Source organism: Dromiciops gliroides, chromosome 1 (assembly GCF_019393635.1).
Source record: "Dromiciops gliroides isolate mDroGli1 chromosome 1, mDroGli1.pri, whole genome shotgun sequence".
NCBI lineage: Eukaryota > Metazoa > Chordata > Mammalia > Microbiotheria > Microbiotheriidae > Dromiciops > Dromiciops gliroides.
The window spans coordinates 224,036,651-224,060,595 of NC_057861.1; the positions used below are offsets into that span (position 1 = coordinate 224,036,651).

The following is a 23,945-nucleotide window of genomic DNA, read 5'->3' on the forward strand; positions in this document are numbered from 1 at the left end:
TTATGTTAATTCAGACAATTAATTGTAATTATGATAGCAATGGAATATAAAAAAACAATTTAAAAAACTGAAATGTTGGTAAAACCACACTTACTAGTAATAATTGTCATGAGAGAATTTTTCATGTCAAATGTGAATTGAATATACTGCTGAAATGGATATAGTTGGAAAAAATGTTTCTACCTACAAATTATGTAATGTCTTTGTTAGCCACAGCACCCAAAAGTTTTTTTTGTTTGTTTTGGCAATTGGGGTTAAGTGACTTGCCTAGGGTCACACAGCTAGTAAGTGTTAAGTGTCTGAGGTCGGATTTGAACTCAGGTCCTCCTGACTCCAGTGCCAGTGCTCTATCCACTGGGCCACCTAGCTGCTCCATACCCAAAAGGTTTTAAGAGGATTATTTAGTGGTTTTAACATGGTATTTACAACTGAAAATGCTATGTCAGCCAGCCAGGTAAACACAAACCAGAATAAACAATATTAAACATTTGTACGGGTGAGATTAGTTTTAGTTTATTTTAAATGTACTGAGAAATATTTTTACAGGGTTTTTTTGTTTTAAAACAAATGCATACAAATAACTTAGAGGCCTGATTGTACACCAAAACCAGGTCCTTTGGGTGGCTCAGTCAAAGATGTAAGACCACCAGCTGGCTCACAAGAGAAACGTCCACTCCTTGAAGAAAAAAAGAAAGAAAAATAATTTAATCAAGAGATTTTACAAATAACCCAAAAGAATTTAAACAGTCTCAGCTGAGCTATTAAGCAGAAAGGTAGGTGGGGAATGATTGTTTTTTCAGGTTCAAAAACCCAAGAAATAAAATATTTGTTATTTTAATTTTCAGTCAATTCTTAAGGGTTGGCTCATTTTTTAACCTATAATTGGCTTGATTTAAATAAAACTGTCATTCATTCCTTTTTCACTCCTGAAAGATACAGTAGTAGATGCATAAAAATTTACTACAGTTCTAAAAGGAAAAGATGGTAGAAATAGATTTTAAAAAGGAGTAAACAAAATATTATTATTCAAGCAAATGAACAGTGGCATGAATAACCAAAAGCCATTTTTTAAAAATTCAGTTTTCAAAAATTTGGCAGAACATCAAATATGCTCTTAACTAGTTGTGTGACCTTGAACAAAAATTTTAACTTCACTGTGCCATAATAGGTTCCTCATCTATAAAATGAGGGGGTTGTACTTGTTCACCTCTAAAGTCCCTTTCAATTCCAAATCTATGACTCTAGGACCCTTGGAATTTCATTTAAATTGAGACCTGTTATAATGAACGAAAGGTAGGACAATATGTATGTTGTTCATCTTTTGTATTTGAAGACCAACAATGACATCACAGGATGACATCTTGACTTGCACATGAATTGGATTTAAGTGAGGCAGAGTTCCACAAAGTCATCAGGGCTCACTCTTCTTGAGTGATTTAAGTCCAGTGGCAAGACAAAAGTCGGGGTGACTGGCCATGGCCTGGGATGCATCTTGGCATCTTTGATGTCTCAACCTTGCATTCATGGCTGTTGGAACAATTTGTTCTGATCTGCCATTCTGCCAAGGAAGTCTCCACATCTGAAGTACACTGATGGCTTTGAGGCCTGTCAGTTATGCTCAACCTGGTTTAGCCCATCTGCCTAGACAGTACTGCATATAATTCTCTTTACAGTGACTATATTTGGAAACAGAAGTACTGGGTTCTTTGTGGCTTTGAGAATATTTTCTGGGTTGCTTGAAAATAATGCCTCTGGGTCATGGGGAGCAAAGTCAAAGCATACTTGTAATTTGCACTTTTTGATAAGAGGATATGTTGGTGTTAGGATTATCTAAAAATATCCTTTGGATGAAGAGTACAGCTACTGCAGCAAGCAAGGTGACTAGCACAGAAGTAAAGACAAAGGACACAGTATATTCTGAAGAAGCAATCGATAAACAATTATTTGATTTATCACCTACTTAGGGGCTAGGCCCTGAGGATACAAAGAATAAAATAATCCCTGCTCTCAAGAAGCTTATTATTTTAATAAAGATCTATGTATAGAAACAGTTAGAACAGAGGTAACAACCTGTTTTATTCTATTTTTCAACTCTCCTGCCCCTAAAAAATCATCTTGCTAGTCCCCTTAATAGATCCCAGCTCAAGATCTACCTATTTTCATCTCTCCTCTTCTCTGATAATTTACCTTGCTTTCACTCTGAAAATGTTTATGGATACTGGCTCATTCAGTTCCTAACCCATTTCTAACTTTCTTCCTTTCCTAGGTTTGCTAAATCAATACAGTGTCACTATCTGTGCAGCTCTCAGCTTTTTATAAACTAGCTCTCTTAAATGATACTTTCACAGGAGAAGGCAAAACTGGTATCTAATTTTAGTGTTTTGGTTTTCTAAAGTACTTCCTGTTAGTTGATTTTATGCCTCTATTCCACATGGGCAAATAGCGACCTTCTCAAAAATGGATTTTATAAGTTCCTTGGTGCAACATGTCAACAGAAAAGATAAAAATGTCTAAACCAAGGATCTGAACCTCAATCTATTATGCAGCCGAAAAGAACTGCAGTTAAAGTTTCATAAACATGAAAACTGACTTAATGTTTCTTGATTTCAGCAGTTCACACTAGGATTATTCCACATTAAATGCTGTATTAAATTGATTATTTCCCTAATGTGCATGCTTAAAATGCCATCTACTTGGAGCAGCCAGATGGCGCAGTGGATAAAACACCGGCCCTGGATTCAAGAGTACCTGAGTTCAAATCTGGCCTCAGACACTTAACACTTACTAGCTGTGTGACCCTGGGCAAGTCACTTAACCCCAATTGCCTCACCAAAAAAAAAAATTTTTTTAAGCCATCTACTTGCCTATACTTTTTCTTTATAGTCCATTTCCAAAAGCAAATGAATTTGATCTCCTACTGGTACCGTGACCTTAACCATAACACATCCAAACTCAAATTTAGTCAGAAAAAATAGCATTTCACATTCAAGTCCCCTAATTGTTGATCCTTTAACAAACAGTACTATGGGATCAACAGTTTTATTTTTAATATAAAAAATAAGTGATGCATATAGGGCCAGATATCAATAACCACAGGAGACTGGAACTCTGGCCTTACTGATGGTTTTGGTTCTGTTCTGTTATCCCCTTTTTTTGTTTTCTTACCTCACAAAACAAGATTATCAACCCATTTAACTTCATTAGATTCAATAAGGAAAAATTTAAACGAGATTTAAAAAATCTATTCCCTAACCTGTATCTAATAATCTTTAAAAAGCTCTAACCACAGTGAACATTTTGATGTTTTAGAATACGAGATATTTAAGTCCCCCCCCCCCTTTCTACAAAGGATTAGAAAGGGAAGTGAATTTTATCATCTCTTTGGAGAGAAACTTTGTCATTATAATTGTGCAGTTAAACTTCTAAAACTTTTTTTTAAAGGAATTTTTGGTTTGTTTGTTTTTTTTTGCGGGGCAATGAGGGTTAAGTGACTTGCCCAGGGTCACACAGCTAGTAAATGTCAAGTGTCTGAGGCTGGATTTGAATTCAGGTCTTCCTGAACCCAGGGTCAGTGCTTTATCCATTGTGCCACCTAGCTGCCCCCTTTTTAAAGGAATTGAAAAGATGCCCCAACATTATACGGTTTATAAAAATTTGGCTAGATGATAAGAGTCTTAATTTATATATTCCAGTTAAACTTCAAAAATAGTTCAGTAGTAGGAACTATGTTACTAAACAATAGATAAATGGAACAATCTCTACCGTATAAATAATGGATGGGGGTCTCCCAAAAAGAAATGCAAGAAGGCATGACTAACAAAATTCCTTTGTAAAATCTAAACTTCACTCTTCGTTGATAAAATCTAAAGCACTATTTATTGACCTCAATCTAGTGTCTCAGAGGGCATTATATACAAATGCAATTAACAGGAAGGTTATCAGAGATTAAAAAAAAAAAAAAGCATGAGGATAGTAAATTATTGTACTGTTCCTTATTTTTAGGATTAAGGAATGAGAATATGAAAACATAGTTTGTAGTATAATATGGTAGTTGAAGATTTATTTAGCAGTTTATTATACTGAAAGGGAGATCACAACAAAATGAAAAAATCTCAAGAAATATTATTCAAAAGAGGGAAACAATTAAAGAAAGGAATATGCCCGAACAGGGAGACATCTGAGATTGTATTTTAAAATGACATTTACAAAAAAATGAAAGAAACTGTACTTATCATCAAGGATAAATACAAATGTCGAACATATTTATCAGAGCATTATCATAAAAGCTAAATAAAGAGTCTAGAAGGAGCTGAGACTTATAAAAATAATTATCTAAAAGCTCATTTTTAAAGCTATGTACAGAATAGTAAGAAAAAGAAATGGGTCAGGCCCACAGTTTGAGCCAGATAATATAACATTAACAGATGAAAAGGGAATTATATTCCCTAACTTTGCATCAAGGAAAATGGTTTTAAAATTCAAAAAAGTATAACTAATTAAAAAAAGGTGATAAAGCCCAACAAAGGTGAAGAAACAGTAATGACAGCACATTGCCAAGTCTCCAGATTCAGATAAATAACATCACAAAGTACTGAATTTAGATAGGATCCTACAGAAAGATTTGACTTTGGGAAATCATGGAGAACAGGAAAAGTGCCAAAAGACCAGAGACAGGTAAATAGTGTCTCAGTTTTCAAAAAGTAAAGACAGAGCCAAAACTATACAACCAGTACAAATGTTGCTGACCCCTAGCATTAAAAATGCAAATTTAAAAATTGATAAGCATGTATATTTCAGAAACACCTGGAGTTATATGAACAGATGCAAAGTGCTGAACTAGAACATTGTACACAGTAATAACACCGTGTGATGATCAACTATGAATGATTTAGTTCTTCTCAGCAATACAAATGATCTAAGACAATTACAAAGGACTCATGATGGAAAATGCTATCCACATCCAGAGAAAGAACTGAAGTGTGAATGCAGATCAAAGCATACTATTTTCACTTTTCTTTATTTTTTTCACATTATTTTCTTTTGTTTTTTCTTCTTTCACAACATGACTAATATGGAAATAAGCTTTACACAACTATACATATATAACATCAAATTACTTACTGTTTTAGGAAGAGGGGAGGTGAAGGAGGAATGAAGAAAAATTTGGAACTCAAAATTTTGTAAAAATAAAAGTTAAAATTTTTCTTTATATATAATTGCAAGGAATAAAATTTAAAACCCTGATATTTAAAAATTGTGAGCAATTAATGAATGCATATTGGTTCCTATGAAATCACTTCTTTTTTTCCTAAGAACATGTCACACAGAACTAATGTTTCCTTTCTTGGTGGTGCTACTAGACATGACAGACAAGATAATTAGCAAGGCATTTAGTGGTCTCATGGTATGCCTTCATTGACAACTATTTTGGATCAAAATAATTTTATATGTATTTAACAATGAGATAGTTTCCCTATCACTGTTTTCAAGGAGAGACCTAATCTGATAGGGATGTTACTTGTAGTAAAGATTCATGCTTTGGGGAATAAATTAAATGACTTATAAAGTCATTTCCAACACCTGTAAACTAATGGAACAAACCTTTCCTTTAAATTTCTCTTATATAAATAAAAATATACCTTGGTCCAGGTTTTGGAACATTTCCAGCTTTCAGCTCATCAAGTATCTCTTCAATATCCTTAGGTGTCAAATCTTCCTATGAACAAAATATATATAAAAGATTTTAAATTATTTTAGATTGAACATATGATTACTATGTAAGCTATTTTTAATAAATACTTTTTTGATCAGATAACATTGAAAGCTATTTTCTTTTGGGAAGCAGAGAAAACTTCAAGATGTATGAAAAAGAACTGGATGTAGAGTGCCCACACTTAGTTGAACTTTAAGCTAAATTTACCCTATTTCAGAACTCTCTAAATTATCTTGCAGAAGAAAAAGGAAGGACAATTTGTTTAAGTTCTAAGGCTTATATTAAGTAGTTTTGAATGCTAGGTTAGAAGACTGAAGAAAAAAGGTTTTTGCTTTGTGACAAGATGGACAGGTTCTGAATAAAATCAGGTGCAATAAAATTGAAGGCAACTTTATTAAAATTAGGTACACGTGGGGGCAGCTAGGTGGTGCAGTGGATAGAGCACCGGCCTTGGATTCAGGAGGACCCGAGTTCAAATCGGGCCTCAGACACTTGGCACTTACTAGCTGTGTGACTCTGGGTAAGTCACTTAACCCCCATGGTGGGGTGGGGTGGGGGCTCCCAAATTTGGTACACATGAATTTCTCAAATTAATCAACCATTCACCTTTGGCCAAGTTCTTTTCCATGCTAATTTCTAGTTGATTTAATCCAGTATGTAACTGTCTATTAAAATCCAATTAGCTATTGTCAGAGGTATCATATTTGAAATAAAGATACTGCCCAAACTCATTATTTAAAATATCTACCCACAACAATGCACTTAAATACTCTTGTCTTAGCAGTTTCTTCAAGAGTTTAACCACTAAGCATGTCCATTTCAGGAAATTTTTGTGGGTTTTCTCCTGTGAAACTAGACCCGATTTCCTTGTTATATTCCAGCAGTGTCAGTCACATCCAGATTAAAATGTAATTGGGGGCAGCTAGGTGGTGTAGTGGATAAAGCACCGGCCCTTGATTCAAGAGGACCTGAGTTCAAATCCAATCTCAGAAACTTGAAACTTACTACCTGTGTGACCCTGGGAAAGTCACTTATATTTTGCCAGCAGCATTGAAAGGTTAAGTGACTTTATTAGTCTAATGGCTAGGATGTCTAAAAATGACACTTAAGTCAAGGCTTTACTGATCCCTGGGTCAGCTCTTTTTCTAGTCTGGCATGCTGTCTCTCTCATTTTGATAGAATAAACTTAAAAACAAGAAATTATAGTAGCATTCTTGACCAAGATCTATAACTTGCTGGAAACAACAAATTAAGACATGTAATTCTTAGATTACAAAATTACTAAATGAACCCTTAACTTATAAACCAATAAATACTACATGGTCAACCTAATAAGTCTTAGTTTCAGGGGATGTTAATTATCAATATTACTTTAAACCTCCTTTCCTTAAAGGTATTTTCTACCTCTTCTCTTCTTCCTGGCCAAACATCTCCCAAAATTCTCTTCTGGGCTTTCACTCTTTTCCTTTTATGTTCTCTCATCAACTCACAAGGGTTCAATTACCATCTCTACAAAGATGACTCCCAGAATCTATATGTTGTCTTGGATTTCTTCCCTGAATTCCATGGGTATAGAAAAAAACTCACTTCTACTAATATATTATGGGTTTTTTTGTCCCCTCCCCCTCCCCCCAGGCAATGAGGGCTAAGTGACTTGCTCAGGGTCACACAGCTAGCACTCATCAAGTGTCTGAGGCCAGATTTGAACTAAGGTGCTCCTGAATCCAGGGCCAGTGCTTTATCCACTGTGCCACTGAGCTGTACCCCTATTATGTCTCAAGGATGAACTTAAAAGAGGAGGTAAATAACTAACCATTTCTCCTAACTAGATAAACTAGGGAAAACACAGAAAATCAAAACTCCACTTATTTAAAATCATTTCAAGATATTATCCCACATAATTTTGACCGTAATGAAAATGCAATACTCACATAGTAATTATCATTTATTTGAACCATAGGTGCATTTACACAGGCACCTAAACATTCCACTTCTATTAGTGTGAAAAGCTTGTCAGGTGTAGTTTCTCCAACCTTAATACCTAAAAGAAAGAAATGATTACTACTACCAAAGTCACATTTTAACATATAAATCTACTTTCTGGGGGGTTTTTTGAGTTTTAAATGCTGAGCACAGAGCATTTCAGATTATAATTCTTCCACTACTAGGTCTTTTCCCCAAAGAGATCATAAAAAAAGGAAAAGGAACCACATGTACAAAAATATTTGTTTCAGCCCTTTTTGTGGTGGCAAAGAATTGGAAATCAAGGGGCTGCCCATCAATTGGGGAATGGCTGAATAAGTTGTGGTATATGAATGCAATAGAAAACTATTGTGCTAGAAGAAATGATGAGCAAATGGGTTTCAGAAAAATCTGGAAAGACATGAATTGATGTTGAGTGACATGAGCAGAATCAGAACACTGGATACAAAAACAGCAACAATGTGCAATGATCAACTATGATGGACTTATCTCTTCTTAGCAATACAATGATCCAAGACAATTCCAAAAGACTCATGATATAAAATGTTCTCCACTTCCAAGAAAAGAACTACGGAGTCTGAATTTTTTGTTTGTTTGTTTTCTTTCTTGTAGTTTTTCTTTGGTTCTGATTCTTTTTTTTTTTTGGTGGGGCAATGAGGGTTAAGTGACTTGCCAGGGTTAGGGTTAGTGTCAAGTGTCTGAGGCCGCATTTAAACTCAAGTCTTCCTGAATCCAGGACTGGTGCTTTATCCACTGTGCCACCTAGCTGCCCAGTTCTGATTCTTCTTTCACAACATAACTAATGTGGAAATATATTTAACATGACTGTACTGTATAGCCTATAACAGATTGTTGCTGTCTGAGGGAGAAAAATTTGGAACTAAAAGTCTTACAAAAATGAATGCTGAAAACTATATTTATATGTATTTGGAAAAAATAAAATACTATTAAGATGGGGGAAAAAAGAATATTATAATTTTTTTTTTAAGGGCAATGGGGGTCAAGTGACCTGCCCAGGGTCACACAGCTAGTAAGTGTCAAGTATCTGAGGCTGGACCAGAACTCAGGTCTTCCTGAACCCAGGGCTTCACCCACTATACTACCCAGATGCCCCAGAATATTATAATTCTGAAAAAGAAAACATTTGAGTTTTAATAGCTACTATCCCGGAGTTTTTTAAAAGTAATTTTTTTTAAACTGTGTCTATTATACAAAGTTCTCACATTTTTCTTGGCTAATTTACTTTGTCAGTTAACAATGCAGCAAAAAGCCAGAATTTTTAGTAGATAACTGTGATTGAGAAATTTAATGTGAAAATCCGAGTGACTGATAATCAGGATATTTGGATTCTGATCTAGCTGTATGGAAATTACTTAATTCAGTTCAATTAAGCAAACATTTATTAAGCACCCACCATATACAAGGTACTATGGTGCTGCAACACTGAGGCAAGGAAGATGAAAAACTCCAGTTATGGTACTCAAGGAGCTTAAGATAAGAATGGAAATGAATATGATACAGTATAGAATATGATATTGTTAAAGGAAATCGTCAAGAGTAATAGGAAAATTTATGGAAGGATTGTTTTTAGCTGCAGGAGCAGGAGCATCGATGAGGATCAAGGAAAGCTTTCTGAAGGGGGCACCTGAATTGGATCTTGAAGAAATGGATTTCGACAGGTAGAATTCTATTTATAACTTCCGTAGGAGAACAACAGAGAAATGAAGCTAAAAGGATAAGCAGACACAATTGTTAAGGCTGAAGAATGAATTAGAGAAGTGGAAATTTTCAAGAAGGATCCTAGTCAGAGGGGCAGAAGGAAAATTTTGAAGAGCTAAAGAAGGATAGAGGAAGGAAGAGAACTAGAGATGTTAGTAAGACATGACATGAGAAGGAGCTAATTATATAAGGAGAATTCTACAGGAGACTTTGCCAAGAGTGCTACCAGAAAGACAAAGGACTGAGGACCATATTTCCAAAAAGTATTAAAAGCAAGAAAGTTTCTTCACATAATGTGTGATGTTTGTCTTTCTGCCATGGCCATAATTGTGACTTGGGTTCAAAATACAGACTACTGTTTCTCCTAGAGGATAAAGTATAAGGGTTCAAAGAACACCTCTCTCCACTAATCAAGGAGAATGAATATTTTATTTAATGGCTTAATTATGAAAAGAAAAAAAAATAATTTGAAAACAGATAGGGTCTCCTGACATGTCAGGTGTTGAATGGATAAAAGAATATGACAAAAAGGAAAAAGGGAAGGACCACTGAACATCTGGAGCTTTAGAGAGATGAAACTTTTCTGAGAAGGAAACAGCATCTTGTTTCCATCCATCCAAGGAATGATGACATGAATCTACAGTTAGGAAATCATATACAGTTAGGGGTCAGAGAAAGAAGAGACAAGTGACTCCATGCTCAGGAACAATGAGGCAGCTATTTGTTAATTTAACAACAACAGAAAAGTCTTTTGTCCTTCCATGACATGCGAACCAGGATTAAATACAGAACCTCCCAAGAGTTGTCAAACTGGATGACTGCTATTCACTTCTGATAATTCATGGAGGCACAAAATGATTCTGCCACTTGGAACCTGTAAAAAAATTACCAAAGTCCTGGGCAAGAAACTGAAGTCCTCAGGAGCACTGAAGATATTTTTATTACTGTAAAAAAAGCTTCAGAAGAGAGGCATATTTAGGAAATGAACCTGTGATTAAGATGATGTTTGATAGTGGGATTTGAATTTCTGGACTTAGTTTAAAATACAGAAATAACTGGCCCATGGCCAACATTGGGTGAGTCCAACAAGGTCTAGCAAGAATGTATTTCTCCCTGGAGTCTTGCAGGTATCATTTAAAAGATTAGTAAGGAAGGAGAAAAGAGCCTATATATATATATATATATATATATATATATATATATATATATATATACATACATAAATTATATATATATATATTACTAAGCTAGATACAGAGGGAGAACTAAAATAGTATGAATAGCACTAGAAATGAATGCTGACATTCACGGGAGAAAAAAAACCATTAAGGGAGCTGGTAGTAATAATGACCATGGCCTCAGACGTAGATATAAAAACATAAAATATGATTAATGAAGTGAACTAGAAATTCAAGGAATTAAATTTTACTTCCTAAGCATCACTGAAATTTGGTGGGATGAGAACCATGACTGCAATAGGGCTAAGTATATATACTTTATTCAAAATGAGCATCATATGTTAAGAAAATACAAATGTGAGGAAGTACAGACAAAAAAGTAGGGAAATCATGGTGAAGAACAATCAGGTGAAGATTGACAGAGGTAAATTTAAGCTTGATGGAAGGGGGAAAATTCACAATAATTAAAGCTATACAAATACAAAATGGGTCGCCTCAGAAAGTACTGAATTCTTCTCACTGGGATGTTATGGCCTCTCAAGTCCTCTCTAACTGTAACATTCTTTAAGATGTGGGGGGGAATGTAAGCAAGGGAAATGGCCAGTTGTGTATACAGATACTGAAGAATGCAAATCATTTGCACAGCACATAAAAGGAAATGATGTGGGAAAAAAGTTTAAAAGGTGTCTAGATTATATGGAGTACCTTAAATGAAATGTAAGGGGGTTTCTGATTAGGGGAGTGGTATGGACAAATCTGTATAGTTACAAGTCTGTTTCTGCAGTTGTGTGAAGAACCTAGGTAAGATATAATTGGGGTGGTGGCAGCTTAAGTAGTGAGGAAGGAATGAATGTAGAAGTAAAATCAGCAAGATTTAACAACCAACTAGACTTAGTGCAAGACAGAACTTTTCAGAGCATCGGTATCTTCATCCATAGGAAGGAATAAGAAAGAGAATTAGGGGACACTTAGAGTGGGTGTGACATGGATAATGATTTAGTGAATGAGAATAAAGAGTCAGACAGGTGGGAGAACCAAAAGAACAAATTTATAAGTTACAAATGACTTTATGTACATGCCATTGCCATAACATTTCTCTCACTGAAGTATTCCAAAGCCTGCTGAAATATGCATGTTTCATTTGTTCAATGATTCCTTAGGTAATTTTATAGAGAACATGATAAAGTAGTGATTTCTGGAATGTTTAGAAGGTGAAAGGTTTTTAGGCTGAGAAATGGGCAAAAATAGGGTTGAAAGGAAAGAAGAGAAGTACATTAAAAAGGTAATTTAGTGGAAACAGGGGCCTGGTAGAATACTCTAGTGTTCCTATGAAATCTGTATTCTTTAATTGTTTTAGTTTCAGTTTTTTATACTTTATTTGCACAAAAATATAATGTACATTTTTATGCCTGCAAATTAAGTTGTATACCAAAGAAATAAGAATCTATGTCAAACCCCTCCAAACCAATTTTTAATTTTTTTAATGGTGCAAATAAAATCTGTCCCATACCTAGTTTTTTCTGAATGGCCTCCAGTATGCTGTCAGAATCTCGAAGCATACAAGGTGTAGTGGTGCAGACTTGAATATGATACTTTCCAACTGGCTTTCGATTATACATTGTATAAAAAGTTGCTACTTCATATACTCTCATTGGAGGTACTTGTAAAACTTCAGCAACCTAAAACATTTTAAGAAAAATTAACAAAATATTTCTTGATTATAATAGTACTTTAAGGTTATGCCCAATGGTCCTTGGTTTGTGAAATGGCTTAGTTTTATAAAAACCAAAAAGTTGTCCAAGGACAAGTTAAGCCTGATGTTTATCAATGAGGGGAAAAAACTATCACTTCAATTGTTAATGAACTAGAAAAATTTACCAAATAGATCTGACTATACCCCAAAGTGGGATTCATAGTTTCTTTTCTCAATTTTTAAATCACTGTTTGCTCTTTAAGACTTTTAATCTTTTATACTTAAGGTTTGGCTCAACATCTTTGACCTCTCTGCAGCATTTGACAGCAGTTAGGTGGTACAGCAGATAGACCAATGAACCTGAAGTCAGGAAGAACGGAGTTCAAATTTGGCCTCACCACTTAATGGCTATCCTTAAAGTGCTAGCTACTGACCACCTTTATCCCCACAGATATTCTTTTCTGGTTCTCCCTCCTACCTATCTGAGTCCTCAGTTTCATTCATTGAATCATTATCATTACATCCGCTCTAAGTGTCCCCCAAGTCCCCCAAGGCCTTCTTTTCTTCTATATACACTCATGTCACTTGATCTTATCAGCTTCTGTGGGTGCAATTAACTCTATGCACAATCTAAGATCTCAAAATCAACATATCCAAAACAGGACTTAAACTTTTCACCCAAAACTTAGCCCTCTTCTAAACTTCTACTGCTATCATTGGTACCATCATCATTTCAGTTACTCAAGTTTGCCATCTCAATGTTATCCTCATTCACAGTTATCTATCACGCATTCACTTCAAACCATCCAGTCAGTTGCCGAATCTTGTATCAGCTTGCACCTGTCTCCTTTTCTCTACTCACACAGCTACCACCTTAATTCAGGTCCTCATATCTAATTTGGACTTCTTCAATAGCCTAGTAAGTCTCTCTGACTCAAGTCTCTTCGTACAACTGCCCAACAAATTTTCCTAATCTGATCATGCCACCCCATTGTTCCAACTGGAGTGACTCCCTATTACCTCATATCAAATTTAAACTCCTTTGTTTGGCTTTTAAAGCTCCTCACAACCTGGGTTCTTTCTTCCTCTTTACAACCTTGTTCTTTCTACAAATTATTCCCCTCCATACAACTCCACAATATAGTTGTACTAAGCTACCTGCTGTTCTTCACACACTCCATGTCCCATTTCTGCACTAGTGATCCCTGCTGCCTAAAATGACCTCTTAGCTTCTCTGCCTTCCTTCAAGACTCAAACTCAAAGGCCTTTCCTTACCACTACCCCTTGTCCCCACAGGAGCTTCCCCCATACCCCTAGGCTGTAAGTAACTTCCCTAAGATTATCTGCTATTTACTCTGTATACATCCGGTATATATTTATGTAGATGATTTCTCCCCTTATGTAGATGTAATCTCATTGAGAGAGAGGCTTTTTCTTTGTTGACACAGTGAACAAATGCTTTCTGACTAATTTACTCACTATTAGATTTGAATGGCAAAAATTCACCTACAATATCTGAAGCAGTTATTAATGTTTCTTAAAAAAATTTATTTCATTTAAACCACAGTGAAGAATTCTGAATCTAAGAGTCAGAAGACCTGGTTTTCAATCCTTGTTTACTTTATAATGCTGTGCAACTATGGGCAAGTAACTTCATTTCTCTCAGCTTGTTTCCTAATCTGTAAAATGGAGATGATAATACTTATGGTAACTCATAAGGTTGTTAGGAAGCAATGGCTACATGTTATTAATAAAAATAAAACCAGTAACAACTTTTTCAATGGAGCCTAATAATTCTTTATGAGAAGAGAAAATCCCAACTCAGATACAAGAGAACAAACCCACCATCTCTTTAGTTCTTAGGATTCTTATTCTAAATGTACTGGGAATCCAAGAATGTGCTTACCATCTATCTTCCTTTAGTTTTAAAAGGATGACCTTTTATTGTTCTGTACTTCTCACTATAATAATCCAGAACATCTGTATCTTGTACAAAATGAGACTGGCTTTTTGTTGTAGCTTCTCAAAAACTACTCAAGCTATTTCCTTTGTAAGTGATCTAATATTATTGATTTAATCTATGAAGTTTTATGATTCAACTCCAAGCATTCTATACCCTGTTATGATGGTGGATCCCAATCAAGACACCTGAAGTGAAAATGATGACCTTTCCAATATCAAAGATACTAAAAGAAATATACTCAAGTGGTGATTTCCTGACCTTGAGTAGCTTTATTGATCAATCTTGTGTGTGTCTACATCCAATCAAGAAATTATCAATACAGTCATACTTAAAACCAAAAGTGTGTGAGGGTTAGTTAAGGAAGTAAGCAACCTGAAGCAAAAAAGCATGAATAATCTTACTTTTGTAGCTCTCTTGGACCTATTATTAAAATTATACTTTCAGAAGCTATGACTTTTTTCTCTTTCAAAATAAAAAAAAAAGCTCCTTTTCTCCAGTAGTGTTTCTTCTATATCTACCTTCATGTTTACATATTTCTGGCTTAACTGTCAAATTAAAATAATTTATTATGAAGTGGTGGTTCAATTAGAAACCTTGATTCAAAATAAGACACGGCGATATTTTCATGTTTTCTTTCATATTGTCAGATATAATTTTATTATTTATTTTTATCTTGTGTTCAGTTGTTATTGCTGCTGTTCAGCTGTGTCTCAAGTCATGACCCCATTTGGGATTTTCTTGGTAAAGATACTGGAGTGGTTTGCCATTCCCTGCTCCAGCTTGTTTTACAGATGAGGAAACGGAGGCAAACAGGATGAAGTGACTTGCCCAGGGTCCCACAGCTAGTAAGTGTTTGAGGCCAGATTTGAATTTGGGAAGATGAGTCTTCCTGACTCCAGGCCTAGCACTCTATCTAGATCCACTGGGTCACTTTGCTGCCCTCCAGTTATACTTAAGTACACTTCTTACTTAAGTACTATACTTAAGTGCATTTCTTTCTTTAAAGAACTATTATCATGTAAATAGTTTACACTTTCTGTGTAAGTTTGGAACCTTGGTCTATATTATAATCTTTTCATTATATTACATAACTTTTCTGCCATTATATAATTGTATCAGAAAGACTACCATTGCTATTCCCTTCCTATCAGGACAAAAATCTACATCTTTTCAAGACTTGACATTTTCTATGAGATCAACAGAAATACAAATAAAATTGTCCAATGGGAAACATCTAAAGTATAAAAAAATTTTGAATTCTTATAATCTGACATTAAATTTTGCATCACAAGAATTTGTCATAAAAGCTACTACTTAAATCCTACTACTAATTATAAAATAAAGCAATAAAATTGTATTAGATACCTTGTTCATGGCAGAGATGGGCAACCATCCATTCTGCCTTTGGGCTAAGTCCAGTACTGGAAGCACAGCTGCTGCTTTATGTCCCTCTGGGTAATTCTTTACAATTGCTTCTATCCTCTGTATAAAAGAAAAAAAACCACCTGTCATACATCCAAATGAATCAATGTTTTCTATATTAAATATCATGTTATTTATTCATACCTTGTAGTTTTCTGGTGTGAAATCAAATGGAGTATCTGGGTTATTTTCAGGCGTATCTCTGTGCTATATAAAGAAGGAAAAAATAACTTAAAATAAATTGTTTAAAATGTAATTTTCCAAAGAGTATTTCATGGTTTTTATAGTACTTGTAGAAGTAACAATATTTTAAAAATCAGCTTTTAAACACCAACTGATGGATGTTCCTCAAAACCCCTTCCATTCACCAATGCAATTCCCAAGTGCTCTATACTTTAGTAAATGAATTGCTATGGCCAAAAATAAAAAAAGGTAAAAACAACCTAACTGGCTAAGCTTCTACTAATGAAGCTAGGCTAGTCTTTGGACATTAAGGCCCATACTCAAAGCAAGCCTTCCTTCCTAACACTGCAGAACTTGTCAGACCTTGTGCTCTCCTGGCATAACCTTTGGGAACCCTGGGTTATCACATTAAAGTATGTAAGTAGAACTTTCATAGAGATCATTACTATCCTCAAATTAGACATTTCTTTAGATTCACACAATACTCTGAATCAGTACTTATGTTTTTCTTACTTCACAAAGTTCTTATTTCCCTACTAGACTGAGTACCATGAAGGCAAGAATCATGTCTTACTCTGTAATAATTCTCCCTTTCCCACAGCACATAGCACATCAAGTACAAGTCTGTACTCAATAAATGTTTGTTGAATTAATGTTTTTGAACCCAATATAGTTAACTACAACTGAACATGACAGCTAATTTCCTGATATTAGTATATTTCCATTAGCTTGTATAGCAAAGACAATAGCAAATTGTGCATTTGATTAGGATGAAAGGGACTGAAAAATTAGGGCTGAATTCTAGAAACATGGAGATAAATAGGATTTTATCAGTCTATAAAATTATAAATGACATGAATAAGTTAAGCATGGATTTTTATTTTTTAACCAAATTCTGGAAACACTATGAACATTCTCTAGAAATTTTGAGACTTCATCTTAGGATAAATAAAAGAAATTGTCTTATAGAGAATGGTTGGGAAACAGGGTCTTCAAAATGTTTGAATATTATTAAATATATCTAGCACTAAAATGAAATTATCCTCAATATAATTTAATTTGTTAATCAAGTCAACAAGCATTTATTATGTGTCAGAAACTGTGCTGAATGCTGGGAACATAAATACACACACACACACACACACACACACACACACACACACACACACACGGTCTCCTACCCTAATCAGAAAGTACATCAGGATGTGATGGTGTGCTTTTTGATTACTACAATGAGCATCAAAAATCACCGTATCCTTGATTTGTAAAGATTTCAGTTGAGACATGAATGAGTATTTGTTACATTAATTTGCAGTACTGCTGAATAAGTGATAAAAGGCTTAAATATAAATAAAAACCATTTAGATTAATTCAGATACTGTATTGGTTTGTAATAAATGATTAAGGAAACCTAGGGATGTTTTGGAGTAGATTCTTAACTTTTTAAAAGTAGATACCATGGAAAGCTATCATGTCCTCCCCACCAAAAAAAGGAACCTCACCCCCCTTTTATGCTACAATTACAAACAATACTGCCCTTGACCACTGAATCATAAAATGTTAAGAGCCAGATGGTATCTCAGACATGTCTAGTCTAACCTCATTTTTCAAACCACGAAAGAGATTCAGAATAAAGTCAGGACTGTAACACAGTTCTGATTCTTAAATGTAATATTCTTTCCATTGTGAACCACACTGACCCAATAACTGGCTAAGTATGGCATGTGTGTCAGTAGCATCAGAGAGAGCTAAAAGGTCTTTACAGGTATTCTAGACAACAGCCTCATTTTACAAATGAGGAAACTGATATCTGAGGAGTTTAACAGTTTTCGTCTTAATCTGACAGTTTTAGACATTTAGGCATACTGACATTTTTCTATATGAGAATTTTAGTTACAAAGCTACTATTCTAGTATAACAATCCCATGTCAAAAATCTTTTCCCTTAGAAATCACTCATTATTGGGGGGCAGCTAGATGGCGCAGTGGTTAAAGCACTGGCCCTGGATTCAGGAGTACCTGAGTTCAAATCCAGCCTCAGACACTTAACACTTACTAGCTGTGTGACCCTGGGCAAGTCACTTAACCCCCATTGCCCCGCAAAAAACAAAACAAACAAACAAAAAGAGATTACTCATTATTTACTCACTTGAGGCCTCTATTCCTTGTCTAAAGCCTATTTAACTAAATTCTTCAAATCCTTATTTGAAATTATTATTTTATATGATGTTTGGCTTGTCTACTAAGTTTTCCTTTTTCTTCTTGTATCTGAGTGACTGATTTTAGGGAAAAGTCAAGAGGGATCTGAATCTACATGTTTATATGCTTCTATCTGAATTGATTCAGAAGACTGATGATGTAACACTGGGAAGAGAAACCTTAGAAGTTGGAGGCCCAGGAAGTTTAAGTGACTAGCCAATGGTCAAATATGTGGGATTTAAATTCTTATACTGACTTTTCTCAATCTATCTTCACCCCCTCCCCATTCTTTGACTAAAGCAGTAAAGCAACTATACTCAAAAATTCTCTGGAAATTGCTATAATAAGAATCCTGATAGCATTTTAAAATGAATTTTTCTGGGGGGCAGCTAGATGGCGCAGTGGTTAAAGCGCTGGCCCTGGATTCAGGAGTACCTGAGTTCAAATCCAGCCTCAGATACTTAACACTTACTAGCTGTGTGACCCTGGGCAAGTCACTTAACCCCCATTGCCCCACAAAAAAAATAAATAAATAAAATAAAATGAATTTTTCTAAAAAAAATGCAATTCTGCCTATTTGAGTAGTTAATGAGAAATTATTTAAATTAATCATATAGGATTACTCTGTTTACAATTTATAAAACTCTTTAGAAGAAGTGAAAGTATATCTTCTCTTCCCCACATACTATCCATAAACAGAAATTAGCTTAACACAAAATGGCTTTATTCTTTCTCCTCAAAAAGAATCCACTTCGATAATATCCAAGAAACTGCGTATCAACAGGAAACCAATCTCATGAGATTGGCTTTTTTTTTTTAGTGAGGCAATTGGGATTAAGTGACTTGCCCATGGTCACACAGCTAGTAAGTGTTAAGTGTCTGAGGCCAGATTTGAACTCAGGTACTCCTGAATCCAGGGCCGGTGCTCTATCCACTGCGCCACCTAGCTGCCCCCTTTTTTTTTGCTTTGTTTTTTTGAGATTAGCTTTTAAACAGAATTACCACTCTATACATTTTTGGATGGTGAATATAACACCCTAACAATTCCCTCAAAATATCACTTTCAAAGAAGGAAAGAAGCATTTATTAAGTGCCTAGCAGGCACTATACTAAGCACTTTATAAATATTAGCTCATTTGTAATATTAAGCAGCCAGTTTTTAATTTCAAAGAAATTGAGGGAGAGGAGGCACAATACATGCCAATTTGTTGGAGTAAAGCCCTGAAATTTTTTCATCTATTAACAATCCAAGAATCATAAAAATACACTGATTTTAACAATCTCTAGATTAAACTTAATAAATTGTGTGTGTACATGGATACTTAAAGTCCCTTGCTCAGGGAAAAAGATTAGTCTTTTTGAATGCCAAAAAAAAATTTATCAATATAAAATAATACTCATAATAAACAGGAATATTTTGGGGAGGGATGTCAATTATGATGTAAAGACAAAAGACCTCGTTGTTGTAAAACGTGTCTATCCCAGGAACCAAATCCAACAAGTCACATGACCACTGGATTAGAGACATTCCTATGCTAATATAAACTAAAACCAGTAGTCTTAGAGAGTAGTCCAACTAGGGCTGTCCCAGTGGGCAGTGGCCCTTTAGGCAGTATCTTAAGGGCAATAAGGAGGATAAATGGTCAGTGTAAACCAATGCATTGAGTGCCTAAAAACCTTGGGAGTAACTAATGAATGCTATGAGTTTGACCAAGTTTTCATATATTTGCCTTTCCATTTCTAAGAAATAATCTAGAAAAAGACTTACCACAAATAAGGCTCCTCCAGCTCCATTTTGCACAGCTGTTTTGTGTAAGCATCTTATCTGTCTCCCCTACAAATAAAATTAGGTTTAGTAAATTACATGCCTTGGGCACAATTTTACACTTTTCCCAGAGCCAGATTAGAAACAGTATAATCACAGAATTTTAAAGCTGGTTGGTTGCTAAATTCAAACCTTAGCAATGATCTAGTCAAATTCCTCATTTATCAGATAATGGAATGGCTTGTTGGTCTTTTTCCACCACAATTTGTCATGTAGAGTGTCAATGTACCATTAACTTGTAACTTCCCCTTATGATCAGTTTGAATGCCAGTTTCTCCCAGTTAAATAAGGAAGCTTGAATTACTGTAAAAATGTTTTCATTCTATAATAAAATATATATTGTTTTGTAAGTGTTAACTATGCTCCCCTTCAAATCAATTAAGTAACTCAGGTTTAGAAATAGTATTTATAATCAGCTAGTGCACTAATTGATGTTTGACATGATGATTTGTTTTGGAAGATATCAGATTGATTATCCTCTACTTCATTCCCCTAGGGCACAAGCAGCAAAACGATTGTTATTCCTACAGCTGGTGAGAAGTAAAAGCCTCCTAGCAACAAAGATTCTTAATTGCAGTAACCAACAAAGACTAATGAGCAAACTTCAGCCACATAAAGGTTGTATTGTGTAAATTCAAATTCAGTGAGTTTTAATAGCTACTGTGGGGAGGTGCACTGGTTACAACCTAATAGTGAAGGGTTGTGCAACTCATGGAGGATAAGGAGGAAGTAGAGAGGAGGTAAGGATTAACAATTACTGACAATCACCAAGAAAAAAAAGATTTTCCCCAGATCCAAAAGCTTTCAGCTAGGAGAAAATAGAAGGCCATAGGGTGAGTATTAGATGGACCAGTTGGTTTTATTTAAATATAGGATAACTGAAAAGACTACGGGATACAAGTGGAAGACACTGATTTACAAGAAAACAGATTGTATCTCTTTAGTATTAACTTGTCTCAATAATCTTTAGATTACACACATACCAATATCTGTGTTTTCTCTTTCCACCAAATTTGTTACTAACAGAATCTGGACCTCTAGAGTCAAACAAAAATGACAGTGCAGGGAATGGAGGTGAAAGTACAATAAATACCCAGCCTTTTATATCTCTTTGTAAATGTAAATACCGGGGCAGCTAGATGGCGCAGTGGATAGAGCACCGGGCCCTGGAGTCAGAAGTACCTGAGTTCAAATCCTGCCTCAGACACTTAACACTTACTAGCTGTGTGACCCTGAGCAATTCACTTAACCCCAATTGCCTCACTAAAAAAAAAAAAAAAAAAAGGGAAATACCACCTGCATTAGAACTACCACCTGACTCTACATACAAATCAGTTTGTTCAACAAATATTTATCGAAATCCTATCAATGCAGGGGGGAAGCTAGGTGTCTCACTGAATAGAGTGCCAGGCTGGAAAGTCAGGAAGAATCATTTTTACTGAGTTCAAATTTGGCCTCAGACACTAGCTGTGTAAGCCTGGGCAACTCACTTCACCTTTTTTGCCTCAGTTTCCTCATTTGTAAAATGAACTGGAGAAGGAAATGGCAAACCATTCCAGTATCTTTGCCAAGAAAACCCCAAATGGGGTCATGAAGAGTTAGTTACAAATGAAATGAAAGAACAACAACAAATCAATGCAGGGTCCTGTAGTCAGGCCCTAAAGGGAAGACATAGCTTTGAACAGAAATTTAAAAACCTTACCCAAATAGTGTACTCTCTAAAAAGAAGAATGGAGCAAGAAGAGCCCAATGACCCCACAAAGCAAGAAATATTAAAGATGAGAACAAATATCCCATTTTGTTCCCCCCCACACACACACAAGCTGAGGTGAAAATAATTAAATTAGGGAAAAAAAACAAACCAAAAAAGTTGCATTGCGAAGTGGGCAACAAGTCAGCTGCTGTCAGAAAGACATGGGTTCAAGTCCTCCATTTGACAAGATTAGCTTTCAGTGCCCAAGCATCTGCAGAACATTTTTCTGCACTTGTCCAGGGATTTTCCTCACCAGGAGTTCCCTATACCAATTAAATTGAAGATCAGATCTAAGAAAAAATTCAAACAATTGCAAGCATTTAAGGGAAAAAATAATTTCCCTTGCTCAAAGAGCTATAGTGGTTCCTTTTCACTCATTTGTTCTTTATACACCCTACAATCCACCCAAACCTATTTTCTGGACACAATTTCTCATATACTACGTCCTGGCCTGTCATGTATATAAGTGTGTGTGTGTGTATGTATGTATGTATGTATGCATGCATGCCTGTGTGTTGCCCATGTCTGGAATGTTCTTCCTTCTCACCTGTCTTTTGGAATCCCAGGCTCTCTTAAGGGCTCAGTTCAAATGTCACCTCTTATATGAGAGGCCTTTTCTGATCATCCCAGCTGTTAGCGTGGGCTTTCAAAAATGTTACTTTGTATTTACTTACTTGTGTAAATACATAGTTTCACCCTCCCCCTGTCCCTGAAGGGACTGTTTTATTTTTGTCTGTGCATCCTGTTACCTAAGCACAATGCCTTGCCACTTAGCACATGTTTGGTGGATTGAATTAAACTGACAAAGGCAAAAAGTTTTTTAAACTTGAGTTTGTTATTTAAGATACATTCTGACACAATTTTTTCATATTTACAGAAAGAACAGACCATTGAAATCTTCCTGCATTTGCACATTCTTGTGTAGGATGTTTTACAACCACAAGGATCTTAAATTCTTCAGGCTAAGGCATAATCTATTGGATAATAACCACTTCCTTATGAAGTTCACTCATGTTGCCACTGGCATAGAGATTATAGGTGTTGGTGTGCCATCTGAAATAATGAGATCTCCACTAGACTGTAGGCTCTTCTAGGGCAGGAACTTTTTCTTTATCCCCTGTGGAAATTTATTTTGATTTGGGGACCCTACCTTTGGGCTGGGATTGGAGGGCCTTGGGCCCTCAGTGTCTCTTCCCCTCCCCCTCTGCTTCAGCTGGGCCATGAGGCCTCATGGGCTGTGCAGGACGCCAGGTCAGACAGCTGGGGAAAAAAGCCACCAGCTCCCTCCGACCTGAGTGGAGCTATCCGAAAGATCCAGGATGGCCTGTGCTGAGGCACCTAAGACAGGAGCAACCCCCCCCCCCCCCAGTCGCAGCTCTGGCTGGCAGATTAGCTTGGTCTGTGGGGGCGCAGGAAGCCCTGAGATTTGAGTGGAGAGAAGAAAAGGTATATATAGACCTGGGAGTTAGACAGCAAGGGGGTTCGGTCCGGAAAAGGAGACAGGGGGCTGAGAAGAAGTCTGAAGGCAGCTGACGAGATTAGAGAGGTTCGGACAGACAAGAAGAGATCAAGAGGCAGCTGAGGAGATGGCAAAGATTGGAGACTAGAGACAGGTCTACGAGGATGCAGGAGTAGACGAGAAGGACTAGGAGCAGGGAAAAGAAAGGCCGAAGGGCAGACTGAGGAGCAGACAGAAGGTCGTCAGTGAGAGAGAAACAGCAGTGGCAGTAAGGAGAGGAAAGTTAGAAGCAGGGGGATTTACAAAGTGAAAGGGGCTCAAAGTTAGAATAAAGTGTAACATGCCCTGAGGCAAGAGGCGGCTAAGGCCCTTATTATATTCAAGAAGTTCAAGCGCAGCAGGTGGGAAAGAGATGCAGTGGAAAGAGACCACAGAAAAGCAGTCAGGCTGTACATTTTATTTCCCTGTTATTCTTAATTTTAAATAGTATCTCATAAATAAACTCTGCTTTGATTATTTAGTTAAGAGGCTTCTTAATATTTTGCTTATCAATTTGGGAGTGGAGCAGTGTGGTGGAACTTTATAAATGGCCCATACTAAATTAATAGCAGTCAGATAGCCAAATAGTCAACAGTCCCAGAATTAGTACCCCAATCAAATTAGTCCCCCCAAATCAGGCCAAGTCAGTTAAAATATTCCCACATTTAATGGCGACCACGAAGGGACTTATGGCCCAATTATAATTTTTCTAAACCTATAATTTTTTATAAATCCAATTATATAATTTTCCAGGTTATAGTTATTAATAATTTTTTTTACACCCCAGTACTATGCAAAGTGCCTGGCATGTTCCAGG

The 23,945-nt window shown here is 35.9% G+C and overlaps 1 protein-coding gene across 1 annotated transcript in view; it reads right to left on the reverse strand.

Annotated features, from left to right (window-relative positions):
* Positions 1-491: 491 nt before the first annotated feature.
* The window catches only part of NDUFV2 (NADH:ubiquinone oxidoreductase core subunit V2), a 44,650-nt gene continuing 21,196 nt past the window's right edge, over positions 492-23,945 (reverse strand). The window contains exons 2-8 of the mRNA XM_043983119.1: positions 19,821-19,886; positions 15,816-15,878; positions 15,615-15,731; positions 12,104-12,272; positions 7,645-7,754; positions 5,640-5,716; positions 492-676 (exon numbers count right to left, since the gene is read on the reverse strand). Coding sequence (XP_043839054.1) covers positions 583-676; positions 5,640-5,716; positions 7,645-7,754; positions 12,104-12,272; positions 15,615-15,731; positions 15,816-15,878; positions 19,821-19,886 — 696 coding nt within the window. The 3' untranslated portion in view covers positions 492-582. The remainder of the gene's footprint in view (positions 677-5,639; positions 5,717-7,644; positions 7,755-12,103; positions 12,273-15,614; positions 15,732-15,815; positions 15,879-19,820; positions 19,887-23,945) is intronic.